At 41.1% G+C, this 21,610-nt stretch overlaps 1 protein-coding gene across 1 annotated transcript in view; it reads right to left on the bottom strand.

The window, feature by feature from the left end:
- Positions 1-21,610, bottom strand: part of LOC126237082 (transmembrane protein KIAA1109 homolog) — a 567,281-nt gene that overhangs the window by 355,972 nt on the left and 189,699 nt on the right. Inside the window, exons 28-31 of the mRNA XM_049946881.1 lie at positions 16,896-17,131; positions 14,107-14,272; positions 5,473-5,661; positions 4,619-4,795 (exon numbers count right to left, since the gene is read on the bottom strand). Of these exons, the coding sequence (XP_049802838.1) occupies positions 4,619-4,795; positions 5,473-5,661; positions 14,107-14,272; positions 16,896-17,131 (768 nt within the window). The remainder of the gene's footprint in view (positions 1-4,618; positions 4,796-5,472; positions 5,662-14,106; positions 14,273-16,895; positions 17,132-21,610) is intronic.

Raw genomic sequence — 21,610 nt, 5'->3', positions numbered from 1 at the left:
GTGGCTGTCCACCCTGGTGGAAAGCTGGTTGGTAGTCATACCAATAAAAAAAGCTGTGCAATGATTTGCCAGCTCTGCTGCAATCACTGCACAGCTTTATATATTGGTACGACTGCCAACAAGCTGTCCACCAGGATGAACAGCCACTGCCCAACTGTGGCCAAGAGCAAAGTAGACCACCCTGTGGCACAACATGTAGCTGAACATAGCGTGCTTGATTTCAATGGCTGCTTCACTAACTGAGCCATCTGGATGCTCCCGTCTACCAGCAGCTTTTTTGAACTGCGCAGATGGGAGTCATCCTTACAACACATTCTCCGCACCCATAATTGTCTTGGCCTCAATCTACGGTAACGTACTGCCCCAAACCCTCCACCCAACTGTTTCCACCCCGTCCATCCTGTCATCATCTCTCCATTCTCATCTCCCACACTCTTTGTTTGCTGCCCTCTGCCAATGCACCCACCCATTTTTCACTCCACGCCCCACAATCCTGTTCCACAATTGCCTGACACTGCACCTGATGGAATTCTCATCTCTGCACACTCTGCCAGACAGCATTTATCTCTTACCCCCCTCCCCTCACCCGTACACCACTATCCCTTCCCCTTCTCCTTCCCCGCCCCCTCCAGATTGCCGCTTGCATCCCACATGACAGCTGCATTCCAGCCCGAGCTGCTGGAGTTGCCGGTCATGTGTGCATGAGGTGTGTTTGCTTGTATGTACGAATGGTGTGTATTTCTCTTTCTTATAGCTGAAAGCTGTATGTAAGTGTCTTTTAATGGTGCCTGTCTGCAACTAACATGTCTTCTTTATGGTAAGTAGTAATCTATCTTTTCCTACATTATTGATATTCCTGCCTGAGTTTCCAGTATTTAACCTTGTTTTTTCTTTGTCATGCCATGAACTCCTTACACTAGCTGCTTAGTGTAGCAATTCACATCCAGCAACGTACATTTTAAACTTGTTAAGATGTTCTTTGAATCAAGTATATCATCAGGAATTATTAGAACACAGAAGAAAGGTTATAATATCGATTCACATAACTGTGACGAACTAATTGTTCACTGGTGACTGAACTGAATCCACGCTAAAATGTTGTTTCAATCAATTGAAACAGGTTGCAGCATTCAAAAATTATCCAATTTGTCTAACCTTCAATTACAAAAGAGAGCAGTTGAGCAAATAACCTGATAAACAATGTAAAACAGGGGGACTGGACAGGGATTTTAACCAACAATCTCCTGAACAAGAGTCCAGCACCATACCACTGTGCAACCTCACTCAGTGCAAAAGAAAAAGTAATTAAAATTGAAATATGGTACAACAAAATTCAAACTCAAAGACGAGAGTCAGCCTATCAGCAGTATTACTTTCATCTCCCAAAGGTATGTATTTGCCAGAAATCTTTCTCACAATTTTATAGTTTTCTTGAGTGTATTTTCCATTTGATACAATCAATATTACTTCTTTCTGATATGACATTAACTCATAGCAGTGTCTCTACTGCACAATGACAGCTTACACAGCAGCATCTCACTGCATCATAATACCCTCACTCCTCTATTGAGATCCTATTGCTGCTACATAATATTTCTGTGCATTGGTTCAAATGGCTCTGAGCACTATGGGACTTAACTTCTAAGGTCATCAGTCCCCTAGAACTACTTAAACCTAACTAACCTAAGGACATCACACACATCCATGACCGAGGCAGGATTCAAACCTGCGACTGTAGCGGTCGCGCGATTCCAGACAGTAGCGCCTAGAACCGCTCGGCCACCCTGGCCAGTTGTGCATTGGTATATCATTATAGTTCAGAAGAAGAGAAGCAACAAAGAAGGCAAACGTACTACTAATTATGCTGTAGTTTAATACAAAAACCTAATTAACAGGTGTAGGTCACAGTCTTCACTTGCTACAGAGATTTAGTTGTACTTATAAATGTTTAGCAGACAATAGCTAAAACAATTTATGAACTCAGATCATTGAGTGGTAAATGATGTATCTTTAGAATTCATGATCATATTCAGTAACCGCAATTATTTTTCAGTGTGAAGACTACCACTGTATGTGAAACTATAATAAAGATAATAACAACACATAAAAAAGGGATATTCCCTAACCTTGAATTCACAACAGTGACTAAGCTCTTTAATACAGGGTGTATATGTGGACGAGGAAAAAATATTCCCGGATTTTTCCCCGATTTCCCGGTTAAAAATACACTTTCTGCCGGATGAAAATACACTTTTTCCGTGTTAAACAGTATACTTTTCCTCGGAACTGTAAAACTTATCAGTCCTTTCAATGGTTGTGTTTTTATACACCGGTGTAGAATTTCCTGGCACTTTAGAAAACGAAACTCAAGGGAAAAAAACACGTTTTGGAAAGATGTCTGATGTGCAGCAACATGTACACTGCATATTTTTGTATTATGAAAGTATAGATTCGAATTCCACCAAACATGACATGTTACTTTCCAACAAAAATAACTTCATTTTTCTGCAAGGTGATTAACGCTTGACTGTCAGAAAGGTGGAAACAAAATAAAATTTGAAACTAATAACACATTTTAGCCTTCTGTAACTGTGTGAGAGTATTTTAATTCACTTGACAGCTCCCGGCCACAGAAATCTATTTTGTTTTCATTTGAAGTGAGAGCAATAAACGAAGAGGAAACAGCAAAATCACTTAACGTAAACACGAGTCTTTTGGAGACTACCGCCTCCCCACTACAACTCAGACTGCTCTGTGCATCAGGTCCGGATCTACGATATTTCCGATCTGGGGCAATATTAGATAGTGGCGCTCCCCCTCCCTCCAGCGTTTGAGGTAGGACGCCAAAAAAAAAAAAAAAACGACTTTTCAAAAATATCTTAATTTTGTAGCGCACCTCTTTCTGAAGAGTCTGATAGATAAAACATATATGTTCGAGGGAACATAAGACATGTTATTTGGTCAAGAGCAGTGCAACGCCTCTTCACACAGCATTCTTCCATCGCACGTCAAACTATATTCAGGCCAGTGAAAATTAAAATGTCCTGTGGTGCCTCTATTGCTACCAGTCAGCCGGTTTGACATCCTGCCCCTCTTTAAAAAAATTTCACAATTAATACTGGATAGGATTATCTGCAACCGGCAGAACAAGAGCTCTTCAGAAAATTTGCAGTCTTTACTGCCTATTAGCTAATAACATGATGTTTTGTGTGACATAAAATTAAATATAGGATACATGAAACGAGTAAAGACATGAGACAATCAAGACAGTACACATTTCTTTAATCCTCAAGTCCTTGATTTTTTTCCTCTCTAATCTTGCCACAGCTTTATATGGCGTACTTTCCTTTCTGGAAAAGAATCTATTACCTCATCAAAGTTCGTCAACGTTTTGCTACATGAAAACACAAAATGTCGTTGTCTAATACTAGAAAAGCTGTTAATACAAATAGTACCCAAGACTGGTGTGGTTTCTCGATCTATTTACGTGTATTTTGTCACTACTAGATAAAATGAAATAGGCCGGCCTAATATTGCAGCAATTGTTACACACAGCAAATAAGCAAGACTGTTTTGGCACAAATGGTCATTTTTATAACACGACAGAATATAATGAACGAAGTACCATTATCAAATGCCTATCAGGCCTACTACAAGCAAAAAGTTTGATGTTAGGAAATTGTTTCACATTTCATTCATACTCTCTAGCTTCTGAAGAATAATACGAATTTGCCCCTGGAAACTGCCACCCGGGGCAGATACCCTGGTTTGTCCCCGCCCCCTAGTTCCAGGCCTGTTGCGCATACGTGGACCTGGCAGCTTAGGCGCATCAGTAAAATTTTTCCGGATAGCATCTGACTGCTTGCTGCTATTGCTTATACAGCTAACTGCCACACTTCTGTAGCCAGAAGCAGAAGAAGGTACTACTCATACGCGACTCAACTGTACATGCGCATAAGCTCGCTTGCAACCGCTCAAACGAATCTAATGTAAACATTTGGGACGTCATGCTCATCAGAGGCAATTTGTTGTTATGAAACATTGCATAGTCTTCCTAAAGCCAAAGTTACAAAAAAAATAATGGAAAACTAAGACAATGAGAAATTCCCGGAATTCCAAAAAATTCCCGGGTTTTTCCTGGTTTTCTCTCAAATGGAAAAATTCCCGGGTTTTTCCCGAATCTCCCATTTGTCCCGGGTCATATACACCCTGTAATAATATACGAAGTATGTTGAATGTTACAATGCTATTAACTACCCGGCTATTACTTAACAATAATGCAGACAAATACGGATTTGAAACATTGGTAATTATCAGTGTCAGATAACTTACTAACATTCCAGTTGAGTTTAGTGCACAAACACAGAAAACCATTATGGATTCCAAACAAAAATGTGGTTGTTTAACAAGAAAACCATTTTATTGAACTGCAACAAAGACTCTGAGTTATGAGTTCATCAGAAAATAGCCACAAGCCATATTATAATAAGAAGTTATCAGTGCCACATAAATAGAACCAAGATTGTTTCACTACTTTACTTTTCTCATACAAGGAGAAAACTATTCAACATTACCTATACTAGATTTGTGCTGGTGTTACTTCCTGGATACTCCTTACCTGTGATAGATGACTAATGTAACTCGACATTAGCAGTGGTGAATCCACAATAGGCTTATTCACTTGCATATGCAAATTAACCAATGTCAAATCTTCTTGCGAAGAGACAGCTGAAATAAATGATGTACTAGACACAGAATGGCTGTCAGAAGAATCAGGGATAATGGCTTCATGTTCCTGAAAGATTGCAAATATGTTATCAAGCAGGAAAAACTGATATATTATTGCACATTTAAAATTGTTTGAAAATAATATAAGAATTATATAACTTAAGAACAACATTTAGAGTAAATATGTGATACATGAAATATTTGCAGTCTTTGATTGCAAAAATGTGTTATTATGGAAGCTCTATGTAATAATTCTACAGTACTGCTTTGTACCAAGTGATGTCTGCATCTGCAGAGAGTGAACAAAATCTCACTCATTGATTCAGAGAAAAACTCAAGATTTTTAAAGCACCATCTTCAGCATGCAATGAAACCACTCATTCTGGCTTATGTCATTTTCTGTGAAGTGCTCTCCTAAGCAAAAGAAAACGAAAAATAAGAATGTAGTGGAATAAGCACAAAAGATCAACATGGATGAGGCAACACCAAACCCATGAAGTATGTCAAAAGTAAATAATAGAAAGCAAGGACATAAAACAGAAATCTCTGACAGAAGAAAGAAAATCAACTAAATAGCAGTAACATCAGTTAAAGGCCAATGATGAAAACGTGGTTTGGCTGTTGATAAGAGCACTATAATATAAGCAAGTAAAGCATGTGCTGAAAGCATTTGTGCTGGGAGGAGAACAAACTACTGGCAATGACTGGGCGATTCACAAAGACTAGGTAGCATGCTATACTCACAGGGACTTCTAGACCATCATTAGTGCTAAGTCTGTCGTTCAAACTTTCTGGTCCACTGTGAACAAAGTAACGTGGACTGATAGATCTCTGATGTGTGGATATGGGTAAACTGCTGTTGTACTTTTTATGGGGTGTTATGATAGGATGGATTCCAGTAACACTTCTTTTATCTTCATCACCTGAAACTCCCTGTAACATTTTACAAACCACTTAACATGTACGTAGACAATCTAGAAAATCACTGGCTCTTAAGTGAATGAAACCTGTATGGTGCACACACACTCTGCAATGAAACTGCATGAATAGGAGTTCTCCATTACAAAACACTTAAACAATAGACCTAAGGACACCAGTATCGATTAAAAACTGACAATATTCAATATTACAATGGAAATTCCAGGACGGAGTGACAACAATATGAAAAGGAAACTTTGCTACTGACACATAGAGGAGGTGCTGACTCACAGACAGGCACAATGAAAAAGACCACTAGAAATGTTTTCAGCTTTCAGACAATGTCCTCCTTCGGAAGTAGAACTCTCGCACAGTCACAACAACAACTCACACATTCACATCCATTGCCTCAGGATGCCAAAAGCCCCACTGCATCTGTAGTGAGAAGCAGACCGTCTCCAAATATGTCTAGCATCTCACTGAGGCCTTCACAGATCAAAATTACTCTTTCAACGTGGTCCAGAAAAATATCTCCGATTGCTCACCAATCAGCTAGCATCCCCCACATACCCACAGTCCAGCCACAAGGGAGCAGTCATCTCATGACCAATACCACCCAGAACTGAGTAAATGAATCACATTCTGTGCCAGGCTTTAAACGACCTGTCATCCCGTTCTGAAATGAGAAATATCATCTGCACTGCTCCCAAAGGGGTATTCCACCAACCGCCCAACCTAGGCGCATATCCTTGTTTGTCCCTATTCCATCCCTGCTCACAACCTATCGCCTCATGGCGCCTAACCTTGCAATAGATCTAGATGCAAGATTTATCCCACACATCGTCCCACTACCATTTACTCTAGTCCTGTCACAGACAACTCCTACCCCACCAAAGGCACGGACACTTGTGAAAGCAACCATGAGATCTACAAACTTAGCTGCAACCACTGTGCCATATACTACTTGGGCATAACCAACAAGCTATCTATCTGCATGAATAGCCACCAACAAACTGTGGCCATGAGACAGCGGAACCACCCAGTTGCTGTACAAGCTGCCCAATATGACATGCTTGACCTTAAAGACATCTTCACAGCCTGTGCTATCTGGATTCTTCCAACCAACACCAATATTTCCAAATTTCACAAGTAGATACTCTCCTTACAAGATATCCTTCATTCCCATAACCCTCTGACCTCAACCTTTACTGGACACTGTCCTGCTCCTGCCTATCCCCTCTCCCCTCTTCCTGTTCCTCTTTCAGTACACTACCCCCCCCCTCCCGACACACACCTTCAATCCTGCCAACACACCTACAAATCTACAAATCCTCCCCCCCTCCGCCTCCTAATGCTGCAACTAGCAGTCCTATCCTGTCCCAGCCCACTCCAACAAGCACCTTTCCCCACCATTCCTACTATCCCTCCCCCTCCTCGCACCATTCAGCCTTCTTACCCTCACTACCCACCCCTGCTAGATTGCTACTCATGTCAGAAGCAGTCACAGCCAGATCACGTGTGAGTGCATTGTTGTGTGAATGTGTATGAGCTCTACTTCTGGAGGAGGACTTTATCTGGAAGATGAAAACTGTTTCTAATACTCTTTTTCACTGTGCTTGTCTGTGATTCAATGCCTCCTCTTTCTGGTGAGTGGCAATCTCTCCTTTCAATACCTTTAATCCATACAAATTCTTAAAGAAATATGATGTCATAAACAATCAGGTGAGTGAAAAAATCCCACATAATGCATGAAGTTTTAATACATTTATTCTATATATGACGGTAGTATCTATTCCCGAAAGAACAGTTACCGTGGATGACCATGCAGCTTTGCTAGAAATGAAATGATAATTAAATGGGCATCCTAGCTGCAAACAGGCGTTGATGTACTTCATTGGGGACATGTTGAAAATGTGTGCCCCGACCGGGACTCAAACCCTGGATCTCCTGCTTACATGGCAGACGCTCTATCCATCTGAGCCACCGCGGGACTTGGTAGATTAATCTGCCGCGAGTAATGAGTATGATGGGCAAACATCTATTAGGCGCACTACGAATGTAGTGGTGTGGACATGTTGGGAATGTGGATCTCACGGGGAGCGTGCAAGGGATAAGTCCCTGCAGACGCACTATCCTCTGTGCCCACAGTGGCTCAGAGGGATAGAGCGTCTGCCATGTAAGCAGGAGATCCCGGGTTCGAGTCCCGGTTGGGGCACACATTTTCAACATGTCCCCAATGAAGTACATCAACGCCTGTTTGCAGCTAGGGTGTCCATTTAATTATCATTTCATACATTTATTCTTTACTACGAAGACACTCCTACAGTTGAGTCAACCTATGGAAATCCCTGACATCTGGCAGTGCTTTTAAATGCTTTCAACTGTGAAGTGCAAATGGCTGAACACTGAAACAATCTTAGTCTACAGAGCTATGAAGAGGCATTGCAACAGAGACTTTTACGAAATCGCACTGTAGACGTGCGAAGCAGCTGTGCCCAGTGTACAGAAACTGCCTGGGATATTACACTACACAAACAGTTCATTTTTTGTGTTCATTACTAATAGAAAATTGGCAAAATTAATACCTAGGCAATGTCGGATTTGTATCCAATATAACTGCTTGCTGTGACTGACTCTCAGACAGTGGCATAAATCACCACCAGACTCTGCCTCCAAGTTTCAAACACACAATCATTTCTCTTCTGAGCTACTCTTTCATTTCCAAAGATTCAATGTGCTACCATTACCAACAGAAATGGCAAGAGAGATCCACTCCTACTCTGACATATCTCTGTGACAATAATTTTCCATGTGAGTGTTGGAGGAAAAAACATAAGTATTCCTCTGAACCAATGAAAGTACATAGGAAAACCAATGAATAACTACCTGATGATCTTGTTTAAAACTAGCCCACACTAAATACAAACCTGGTATCTTAACCCTTGCGTGATTTGGTGAGTGGACATAAGCAAAGAGGATGTGACGAATTACGTAGCGAGATGAAACTGTAGCGAGATGAAACTGTAGTGAGATTATATATCCACAGTACTCACAGAAGAGAGAAATCTTCCTTTGCTGCATAGAAATGGTGAAAAAGAGGAGGGAATGGAGGCACAGGAAAAGGTACAGCATGTGGATGCAGAACAAATTTCACAGATATGGAATAGCTTCTATGTAAAAAATACTATTCTGAACATACCAACTAAATAACTGTAATTTTTTTACATTTCTTAAATATTACACAACATTCCATAAGCAACAACAAAAAATTTGAAACAAGTAAAATTAGATTTCATCTGAACTTAGTGAGTAGGAAAGGAGAATGTGTCATCTAAATTTCTCTCATGCTGGCCATGTTGTCTTAATCATGTATGAAATCATCCCCTCCTATACCAATATTTCTTACACATGTGACACCTCTGTTCTTTTAAGTGTTCTCTCTCACAGTTTCAATAACAGCAAGACTACCCTTTCTCCTCGTAACTTTAACCTCATCCTCAACAATAAATATTTCACTTTAGAGTGATAGACATACACCACGATAAAGGGGAAAATAGGAATCAAGATTAAATTTTCTTATCGAATCTCACTTTGAGTGAGGAAGGTTGTTCTCCATGCTTTCCCCACTACAACTCTGGTCCATCATCAGCTGTCAGAAAGCAGAAAATTCCAAATAAACAACAAATTTGTTACAGACCTACCAACATTTCCAATCAAATAATACTGGAAAGAAGCAGCAGCGTTAGTTCAACTGTCAAACATTTTCATTGTGAAAAACAAGTTTTTGCAGTTCCTGTAACACACACTGTAACAAATTATTATATTACTACAACTAGGTCATTTTATAAAACAATTTCTACCAATTATATGGAACATTTAAGTATTACTTAGCTCTGCTCGTCGGTACACAACACAGGCAAACATGCTAGCTCATACAATGTACACCTAGCAGTCTATACTATGCATTGATGAACTACGAGATGGAGAGAGAGAGACGGATAGTTAATCTAAATATATTGATTTTTAATTGTTCTGTTTTGTAGAACTGAAACTGTTCAAAAACTAAGTTTGAATATTAAAGCAACCATTTAAAGCCATGATAATGTCAATGCTTAATTCCATGAACCTCTCTTCTGAAAGTCGTATGAATATTCTCAGCATGGTATACACAATTAACCTAGTGACATGATCAATGACTCCATCAAACAAATTCTGAACATCTTTAATTTCAGATCAGTAAAAGCTATTCTTCATTTAATATTTTACATTCAAGGATCAAAATTTCCATCCCCGATGACCGACTTCCATTCCTCATGCTTCCTCTGCACGTATGCTCTAGACTGCGCAAAGCGAAATACCAAAATTACAATTGCAATCTGCAGTGCCAACAAAATTTCACCTTTTACAGGATTCTCTTCTCTTCCTTTGTAAGGAACTGTGTTTCAGAGAAGTTGGGTATCATATATCACAAACAAGAAAACATTACAGTAAGGTACATGAGAAAAAAGAAACTGAGCTCTGCAACAGACATCACTTTGCAAAAGTGAATGCTTGAATGAATGTACCAGTTTCAACAGTGAGCCTGATGAATTGAATCCAAAGTTGCCATGTAAACCATGACAGCAACAGGTGTCTGTTTCATAACTATTGTTTATTTACAAGGGTACTTGTACAACTGAGAGAGCAGAAATGACTGAGACAATAGTGTATGATTACAATTACAGGTAGTGGGAAGTCTCCTCATTGGAATTTCCAAAAGAATATAAAGAGAGCTGGAGAAATTGTTGTCTCCACCTTGAACGCCACTTCAGCGGCCCACAGCATAGTTCCTTTCTGAATATCTTTATTAAAGCACAATTTAGTTCCAACATAATACTGAAAGTCTGCCTTAAATAACCCACAGGAACATAAGGAGAAGACCATACTGTATTTGACACGTTAATAGGTATGGTGATCAAATAAGAGAATGAAAGAAGGATCCTCCACGATCACACCAGGACAGATCCTGTAGACCAGACAATGCTGGTTGTCTGCTGTGTCATTCCTTGTCAACAGCATCAGTTTAATGTGGTATGGAGGAGCATCTCTCTTAGCTGCCATTAGCTTTCTGAAACTTAGTGCCACTTCTACCCATTTAAGTGGTTTCAGAGGTTGAAGAAACAGTCCCTAGTAATACTGCGAACTGAACCAAAGGCCTACACATGAGAGCCAGACAAGTTGCCCACTCAGCCACAGAGGCAGACACTCATCTGTATAGTACTACTACTGAATGCATTGACCTTTAATAGAAATAAACGGCAACAACACATAATGGGTATTTCAAGCAGATATGAAATGATTCTCCTGTTTTCATGACACATTATGTAAAAATCACAAGAACATAAATACACTACAGCTCGCATCACATAAGACAGCGCTTGCACGCGTAGAGGTGGAGCAGTGGAGGGATGAGAACTGCACATGTGCAGCAGCAGAGAGAGAGAGCAAACGAAGTCCACGTTGCCGAATTGCGCTGCTCCGGACAACAGTCAGGATCATTTGCCTGCAGTACATTGTATTATACGTTCAAATCCATGAGGGGAATAGTAAATATTAAAACCAATTTTGATCAGTCATGATGAGAAAAATATTAATCCACATCTTGACAATGTTGCGTCCACTGCTTCACAGCTTCAAACTGCGTGATGTTGGGAGGCGAGAACAGCTGACACAGCTTTGTGAAGACGTGAAGCACAATTTTTCTCAGAATGACAATTGTATAACTACAAGATAATTGAAACAGCTTGTAATAATTATCGTTTATTGTAATTTGAACTGTTTTATAAGTAAAAATTTAATACACAACAAAATTAACTTCAAGCACAAACCCCAAAGCATTATATTTGCTTGACAACTGCTTCTACTCAATAGAATTATTAAAAATGTGTATAAGGTGTGTGTGTGTTGATGTGTTTGACTGTAGTAAAGTATAACAACTTGTGCATCAAAACTGTAAAAATGGTCAGTAAGTTGTCATATTTTTCACTGTTAACGAGCATTATGAGCATAAACTAACTCGTTCGACATTACAGTGACAGACCTCATTTACAATCCATTGAACAAGCAAACAATTAACCATCATCTGTGAATAACTCCAGGGAATGATGACTGATAACATCGAAAACCACCAATATCTCGACCGGTAACAGTTACTGTCATTTTAGGGCCTTATCCAGTTTGTGCCTTGAAAATGACAGGGGTTACATGTGGAAATAACAGACTTTTGGCGAATTTATCCACCTGCATTCTCAAGTGTTATTAGAGCATACAACATGGCGGGAGAAGCTTAACTTCTCCTTGGGCAATATGTTGAACATTATAATCTCCATAATTCAAAGGATACAAAGCCCTAATCAAAAAGGTTAGAAAGGTCTCATTATTATGTACACAACTGATATGTTGACAAACACATTTTTTAAAGCACACATCTTTAAAATTAAGAAATATTATAACTTTGTTCCAAAGTCTACATCGTAATACCACCATCACTTCTATTTCAGTCTGTTTCAGAACAATCCGATAGTAAATTTATGATGATAGGTTCAAGGCTTATATCCATCATCACTTCCCTCTCAAATTATTCTTTCTGAAGCTTTTCAGCATGCCGCACAGGCTGTGCCCATGCTACGGATGGGATGTTGTCTATTGCCTCATGCATAAGAGGTTCAGTGAATGTTATCTTGAATTTTTGTTTTTCTACCAAATAGCCTAATCCTTTCCCCAAATTAATTCCATAAGGATACACTGACAGTGGCACACGAGTAAATGCGAAACTTTGTAATCCCATTCATGTGCAAAGAAGTCAAGTTTGTATGTTGTGTCACGTGACTTGTATAAATTAACGAGCTGCAGGAGATCGGAACGAGTCTGGTTTATAATGTTCTTAATATTTTTATTTTTAAGCTAGAAAAATATCTGCTTTTCTGGTGTTTATACTTAGTGTTTTATCTGTTACAGATGAATTACAGCTGGCAATGACCGACTTTGAAGCAAAGTATGACAAGAATCGTGAATCACATCACAAAAGTGACAGCATTAATTTCCAAATGGTATCCACTGCTATGTTTCTTACACATAAATACAAGTTGACTCTCAGAAACAAAACCAGAAGAAGAGTCAGCAGGCACCATAATTATCTGCGAACCTATTCCTATGACAACTTTAAAACCGCAAATACCATCACTCATTTTCCAGCAGATCTTTCCGGAATTATTCTAATTGGCCCATGTTGCATCAAGGTAATGCACTGTTCAACTACCTCATCTCTTGTATCATGAATCTTTATATGGAATGTAGTTCATGCTGCACCTATGTCACTTCTTTGAACTAAAAACTCTTTCTTAACATATCAAAAACCAATGTCTAAAAACTTCTTCACATTGATGAAGCACTTTCCATCGAAGCTAATTTTCTCCTGCATAACTGTAACACATTTTTGTGATATCAGGCATTGATCATTCACATGGAGCACTTTAAAACATCATTGTTAAAATCATCCATTTGTTTTACAGGTTCCTTGTGATTTCGATGTTTTCCAGGTGACACAAAACCAACTTTTTCTATGGTTCCTATACATGTGATTCATTCGTTTACAGTTCTCTTGCCAACACCACATGGTTCTGTAGTCCACTCTTGTGTCTCCAAATGTCTACAGTAGGAGATCTGTTTTCAAATTCACATTTGAAAAAGTTATAAATGTGGTAAATAAGCCCCCTCACCTGCTTGTGAAGCACTTTACATTTATTGCTGTCATGACAGATACACATTCACACCTCGATACTGCAACAAAAAAAAAAAAAAAAAAAACTGACAGCTGAATGAATAATTCAGTTGTCACGAAGTACAGCAACAGTATAGCATGTAGGAAAAAGATTCTTGCTGTCTAGCTGTAACTCACTGCTAGCCGCTCGGAAATAGAATTGCCTGTGACTAGTGGAGGAGGATGCGCAGAACGGCTGAAAATTGGGCTGCCTTCCAACATGACGCGGACTTTAGTACCTTGGAAATTTCTGGAACAGGTCATTAGCTCAACTACCATACACGCCTTACTGACGATCCATTCTCTCCCCCCCCTCCCCCCATTCTATGTGTGTGCTGGGAGGGGAGGGGGTGCCATGAGTGTGGGAGCATCCACACACGTGCATCCTGATAAACATATCAAGTTCATAACCTGAGCCACCATCTTCTTCTTCTTCTTCTTCTTCTTCTTCTTCTTGTTTATATGTCTGTGTACAGTTCACTATACGGCAAATATTACTTCCACTCAATAAGGAGGGATTAGAATGTACATAACAGCAAAGCAGTTGTCAGTTGCTATCTTCTCATTAATTTAACAGGAGAGTAAATGACTAATGAATTACCATCCAACTTGGGTTAAACAGGGGCTTGCAGAGTGTACATGTGGATATAAACATTACTCACCATATACTGATTACGATGTTCTGGTGTATGAATTTCATGGTCACTGCGGTGGCTAGATAGCCTGGCTCTTCCTTCTGTGGTCACTACAACTGTACCAGCTGCCACAGAAGTGACGCCAGTGGGTCCAGGAACGATATTAAGTTCACTCGAATATTTCTTTCTTCCACTAAGAAAAGCAGAGTATCTTTGCAAGAATGACATACATCAAGCTAGCTTAACGTAAGCATTTCACATTACAGTGGAACCTCACTTAACGAGCACCTCCCATAACGCACAATTATGGAAAAAATATCATAAAATAATGACTCACCTAACGAGGGATGTTTTGCATAACAAGTGACGACGACTTTGTGTGACATCAAAAGCCGTTCATGTGTAGCAGGGGAAACAGTAAACAATACAAAACACCTTCATTGTCAGCAGCAGCTTATAAACAATGTCTTTAGTACACACTGCAGTTTGGGTTTAGCGCTCTTTCTGCTACCATTTTAGTGCGGCTTGTGATCACACATTTTTCTGAACTTGCGCTCACACAGTGTTTTTTTGTGTGCAAATTCTAATAACTTTCATAGAAATGTCTCTGGAGATAAAGTCACAAGAAGATGTCCATAAGAGAAAGAAAATGGTCTTAGAAATTAAACATCAAATCATTGAAAAATGCAAACATGGTGTGAATGTTGCTGATTTAGCATGCACATACAATCGGTCTACATTAACTATTTGGACTGTAACTTCCTGGCAGATTAAAACTGTGTGCCGGACCAAGACTCGAACTCGGGACCTTTGGTAGAGCACTTGCCCGTGAAAGGCAAAGGCCCCGAGTTCGAGTCTCGGTCCGGCACACAGTTTTAATCTACCAGGAAGATTCATATTGGTGCACATGCCGCTGCAGAGTGAAAATCTCATTCTATCTGGACTGTCCTCAAGAACAAGGACAGAATTAAGGAGATAGGTACTTCAAAGGGAATGACAAGAGTATCTAAACATCAGTTTCGTATTCGGGACGATGTCAAAATGTTGCTCCTTACATGGCTAAATGAAAAGCAATTGCAATGTGACACTATTAACAAGAACATCATTTGTGAGAAGGCGAGAATGATTTTTGCCAACCTCATTAGGAAGATGCCAGGATCATCAGCGGTCAAAGAAGAATTTAAGGGAAGCTGGGGGTGGTTTGAGAAGTTTCAGAGAAGAACCAGCATCCACAGCACTGTGGGGCATGGAAAAGCAGCCAGCTCTAACACAAAGGCAGCAGAGTACTTCATTAGCAACTTCAAGATGCTCGTAGATTCTGTGGGTTATCTGCCATTGCTCATAGATTCTGAGGATTATCTGCCCCAACAGGATTCTAATTGTGATGAGATGGGTCTATTCTGCAAAAAGATGTTGAAGCATACCTTTGTAACAGCAGAGGAGAATGCATTGTCTGGTCACGAGCCAATGAAAGACCGTCTCACACTGCTATTCTGTGCCAATGCAAGCAACGATGTGAAAATTAAACTGCTGCTTGTTTACCATTCAGAAACTCCATGAGCCTTCAAGAAGTGTAAAGTCCAGAAAAGCAGGTTAAATGTGATGTGGAGGTCCAACAACAAGGCTTGGATGACAAGTGGTCTTTTTGTGATTGAATCAATGAAGTGTTTGGTCCTTCGGTGAAGAAATATTTTCTTGAGATGAATCTGCCACTCCATGTCTTGCTTGTTTCGGGCAATGCCTTTGCCCATTCTCCAGGCCTACAGGACTACCTCCTTGAAGAATTTCAATTCATTAAGATCCAATTTCTGTTTCCCAACAGCACTCTATTACTCCAGCCTATGGATCAGCAGATTATTCCTACTTTAAGAAGGTCTACACTTAAGCACTCTTTGAGCATTGCTTTGAGTTGACCTAAGCTGCCAATCTCACTCTCAGAGAGTTTTGGAAATATCACTTCAACATCATTGCTGCATCAAGATGATTGACAAGGCTTAGGAAAGGGTTACCAAAAGAACTCCCACATCTGCTCGGAAGAAGCTTTGGCTAGAGTGTGTTGTTGAATGTGACTCTGAGGCATTTGAGTCAGTACCTGTGGAGCTAGTAGTCAACAAGATTATACCTTTGGCCAAGAGCATGGGACTAGAAGTGGATAACAATGATATCGATGAGCTTATGGAAGATCACAGCCAAGAAATGACCATGAAAAAGAGCTTATTGAATTGCAGTGTGTTTCACAGCAGGAAGACATGGAGAGGACTTCTCCAAAGGAGGAGGAGGAGGAGGAGGAGGAGGAGAAGGAGGAGGAGGAGGAGATGGTGGTGGTGGTGGTGGTGGTGGTGGTGGTGGTAACAGCAAAGCTGCAATCTTCTGGTGCAACAAGAGAAATGCTGAAAGCATGGGAATCGGTTACATTATACATCATCCCAATAAAAAAGTGGCTATGTGCACTATAAATTTATTTGATGATAACACTGTATCGCATTTTCGCCAATTGTTGAAGCGTTGGCATAAACAAATGACTATAGGTCACTTCCTAGTAAAAACGAATTAGTTATGTATTATGAATAATAAAGTAACAATACTGTACGTATAATTTTCTTTGAATAAGTGGCATGAATAAGATAAAACTTTTAGTACATTATCTTCATGGAACACATTACCATATTTTACATTAATTTATATAGGATAAATTGTTTCAATTATGAGTGTTTCGCACTATATGAGTAAGATTCTTGAACAAATTATGCTTGCTCTGCGAGGTTCCACTGTATTACAAAGCCAACATAGTTTGGATTACATGAGGTCTTTCTTACGTTGTGGCACTACTGCTACTATCACGCCGAGGCAGGTTGACAGAATGCCTCAGAGAAGATGTGCGACTGGCTGTGGCACCAGTTTCTTCATCAGCAGAGTAAAATGCTTCAGAGTGATTCTCACTGCTCATTGAAACTGTTCGCTGGACTTCTTTGCACAGTATTTCTTCAGCTGCATCAGCAGTTAATGACTGGCGTGATTCTGATGAAACATTTGGTACTGCTGCATCATGCTGCTGCAAACAAACAAAGAATATTAAAATTTTTCAGAATACGTTACACAAACAATTTACAAATACGTTGTATTTTCACTCATTACAGTTATATTGTGTATATTTATGAGATCAAGTTGGATGGGGTAAGGGGTAGAAGAGGGGTAGGGGTAGAAGAGGGGGAGGGGGAGGGGCACGGCATTAAGGATGGAGATGGGTGAAGCACCAGAGTAGCGGACAGTTAGGCCAGAAGGACAGCGAAACAGAAATATGTGCCGAAAGAAGTATCCCGCAGACATAATAAAGAAAAGCTGGTACAGACGTAGATCCAGATGGCACAGACTGTGAAGCTGCCATTACAGTGAAACATATTATGTTCAGCAATACATTTTTCCACTGTTAGCCACTTTCTGGCAGTGGCCATTCACTCAGATAGCTAGTAGATTTGTAGCAGTACCCACATAATAAGCTGTGCAGATGTTACAGCAGAAGTGTATATGGCACGGGTCTTATGACACATGGTTGTGCCTCTGATAGGGTAGGATACCCTTGTGACAAGATTAGAATAGATATGGTGGGTTGGTGCCTATGGCAGGTTTTGCAACTGGGTCTTCTACAGGCCAAGGGGTTGTGAGCAGGTTGGCATAAGGATGGATCAGGATATTTCATAGATTGGATGAGTGTTGGAATACAACTCTAGGAAATGTAAGGTGGATTCAAGGTAGGATATTTCTCATTTCTGGGCACAATGAAAGATAATTGAAGCTCTGGTAAAGGTTGTGGTTCAGTTGTTCGAGTATGGGGTGATATTGTATAATAAGGGTGTGAGTTTTGTCACTACAACTGGTTTTGTAGGAGTGGGGAAGGATTAGGGCCATGCTCCCTCACCTGACCCCACTCCACCCTCCCCTCCCCCTCCCCATCCCCTCCTGTCCCAACTCAACCCAACCTGACCCAACCCAATCCAATCCACACCTCCACTATGATAACACCTCTCATTGCTGCACCAAGAAGAGCCTCAGCAGTGCCACATTTACAACCCATTCCCTTGCTACCTCTCCCTTCCAGCACTCATCCATCTTTGCCTCCACCCCTTCCTCCCCCAATTCTCCTCTTTCCCATCAGAAACAGAGTGCAAAAATGCTGATCAACTCATAATTCTTAAAATTATGTCAGCCTGTATCATCTGGAGAAAACTCCAAGGCATATAACAACCAACACCTATAGCGCTACTGTGTCACCTAAGGATTCTGCTATTACACAATAAAATGTAATCAGTATCATTCTGTTAATATGTTCATTTGTTGCTCTATGTTTGGATTATTTATTTATTTTATTTTGAAAATGCGAACACAAATTTTAAACATTCTACAACAATTTATTTAATGTACAGGGCATCCCAGAAGGAATGATCCATACTCAGGGATATAACAGGAACACTCATTTGAAGCAAAAAACTTCATGTGGACATATGTTCTATTCCAAATGGTTTCTGAGACAGAACACATTTAATGTACATTTGTCTTGGGCCTAGTGGCACACTAGCCCTGATCACTGGATTGGTTGTGGTAGAGCAATTAACTAGTTACCATGATAGATGGATGGATATGGTGTTATGGGCGCTCAACAGTGTAGTCCTTAGCGCCCGAATGGAAACAACAACGGACAAGTGTCACTAAAATGCAGCAAGTGCAAAAATAGGACAAAAATTAAAGATGAAAGGCTACATAGGCAGTTTGCACGTCAACAGGAGCTAAGTGGAAAGCAGCACATAAAGAGGAGAACTGCAAGAGAACGTAGGGGAAGGGGTTAAAATGAAACACATAGCACATGTTTGGAACTGGCCTATTACAAGAATAAAAAGGAGTGGTAAGCCACTCGGCAACACTAAAAATTCCAACCTAAAATTTTAGGCTGAAGCGCCCAGAAACATCACAGTACCTTAAAACTTCCTTGACACTCGCCTCGTTATCGGCTAAAATCGAGGGCAGATCCCCACTAATATTAACTTCCGCCCTGACAGAACGATATAAATCACACTCAACTAAAATGTGGCGTACAGGGATCGTACGCCACAGGCATCACACAGCAGGGTTTCCTCTCGCTGTAGTAAGAAGGCATGCGTAAGAGGACAGTGCCCTATGCGAAGACGTGTAAGGGTCACTTCGTCACGCCTAGGTGACCGGCAGGAGGAACACCACGGCTGGATGGTGGGTTTCACCAATCGCAGCTTATTTTCCCTCACCGCCAGCCATTCCTCGTCCCACAATTGCATATACTTCCGCCGCAGCACAGAAACGACACCTTGCAAAGGAATAGAACATTGTGTCACCTCCGGTAATCTGCAGGTGTCCTTGGCAGCTCTATCAGCTTGTTCATTTCCCCGTATGCCCACATGCCCGGGCACCCAGCAAAAGGACACTTGCTTGCCCTGTCGTTGGAGGATGTACAGTTGGTCATGAATCAGCTGTTCCAACTTCTCCGCTGGGTACAGGTTCTGCAGTGACTGTAATTCGCTCAGTGAGTCAGAGCAAATTAGGAAGTGTTTGCCCTGAGTAAACCGTATCTGCTCCAATGCCTTCAGGATCACGTGAAGTTCTGCGGAAAAAACAGTGTATTCCTGGGGAAGGCGAATCCTGATGACACGTTCGGGGAACACGACTGAGCAGCCAAGAAAATCCCCCTGTTGGGATCCATCAGTGTAGACTACTGTAAAATCATGATGCCTGTCTAAAATGTTGAAAAACAAAGATTTGAAAGTAAAATCTGATGTACTGTCTTTCTTAAAATTTGCCAAATCTAAAATCAGTGTGGGCCTCTGGAGGAGCCAAGGTGGATATCTGCTCCAACCTCGACATGAAACAATAAAACCGGCCACACCCATCTCTAAAATGCAATCCTTTGCACGAATCCCATAGGGCCTTGTTGCTCGTTGCCGGTTGCGAAAAAGCCTTTCCAGTGGAGGCCGAGCAACAGTGTGGTATGCAGGTGTGTATGGTGTGGATAATGTTTGATAGGCCTGGCGCACCATTAGTAGACGCCGCCGGAGGTGAAGCGGCGGTTCACCTGCCTCTGCACAGAGGCTCGGTATGGGGCTCGTTCTGAACGCCCCAGTGGCCAACCGAATCCGCTCATGGTGCACCACATCCAACAGCTTCAAATAAGTGGGTCTTGCAGACCCAAACACCGTGCATCCATAATCAAGCCAGAACCGCACGAAGGCTCTGTAAATCCGGAGCAGACAAGTCCCGTCTGCTCCCCATGTGTGGTGACTAAGACATTTTAAAATAGACAGCGCCTTAAGAGACCGTTTTTTCAGTTCCTTAATGTGTGGCAGCCACGTAAGCTTAGAATCAAAAGTGAGGCCCAGAAACTTCACCGTGTCTTTAAAATTCAGAACGGTGTCCCTCATCCTCAACTCAGGCAAGTCAAAAATGGTACGAGAATGGTTAAAAAGAACACACACCGACTTATCAGTTGAAAACTTAAAACCACTCTTCTGTGCCCATTCATCCAAACATCGCAGAGTGAGTTGCAACTGACGAGTCGTCGTTGCAAGGCTTGAAGAAGAGCAAAATACAGAGAAATCGTCCACAAACAAGGAACACTGCACAGGACTTTTCACAACAGACGTAATACTATTAATAGCAATAGCAAAGACCGTCACACTTAAAACACTACCTTGAGGGACACCGTTCTCTTGTTCAAAGCGACTAGACAGTACGTCTCCGACTCGGTACTGAAAATAACGTGGCGACAGGAAGGACCGAATAAAATTGGGAAGACATCCACGAAAACTCCATTCGTGGAGCTGCCTGATGATAAGATGCCTCCAAGTAGTGTCGTATGCCTTTTCAATGTCAAAAAATATTCCCAACAGGTGATGCTGGCGCAGGAAATCCTGTTGTATAGCCGCCTTCAGGAGGGCCAGGTTATCAAAGGTGGAGCGATACCTCCTGAACCCACACTGAAAGCGACTAAGGAGTTGTCAGGATTCTAACATCCAGACAAGGCGGCGGTTGACCATCCGCTCCAAGGTCTTTCCCACGCAGCTAGTGAGGGCAACGCTACGGTAACTACCCGGGCATGTGCGGTCTTTCCCAGGTTTTAAAAGAGGAATTAAAATTGCTTCACGCCACGAGTTGGGGAAGTGACCGGACATCCAAACAAGATTAAAAAGTCGGAGGAGGATTTCTTTATTTCTCCTTGTGAGGTGCCGCAGCATGCTATAGTGGATTCTATCCTGACCAGGTGATGTATCACGAGCCCCACACAATGCAGAATCCAGTTCCCACATGGAAAATGGGCAGTTGTACTCTTCTGTATTGGGTGAGCGGAAGTCAAAACTGCTCCTCTCAGCAGCCACTCTGTGGGGCTGGAAAGCTGGATTCTGACTGGCGGTTGCAGTAATAGCTGCAAAATGAGCCGCCATAGACTGGGCAATATCTTTTGGGGTCGTTTGGAGAGTACCATTCCACATTATAGCAACCATAGGGCACCTCC

Source organism: Schistocerca nitens, chromosome 2 (genome assembly GCF_023898315.1).
Source record: "Schistocerca nitens isolate TAMUIC-IGC-003100 chromosome 2, iqSchNite1.1, whole genome shotgun sequence".
In the NCBI taxonomy this organism is placed as follows: Eukaryota; Metazoa; Arthropoda; class Insecta; order Orthoptera; family Acrididae; genus Schistocerca; species Schistocerca nitens.
This window is presented reverse-complemented; position numbering and strand designations above follow the sequence as displayed.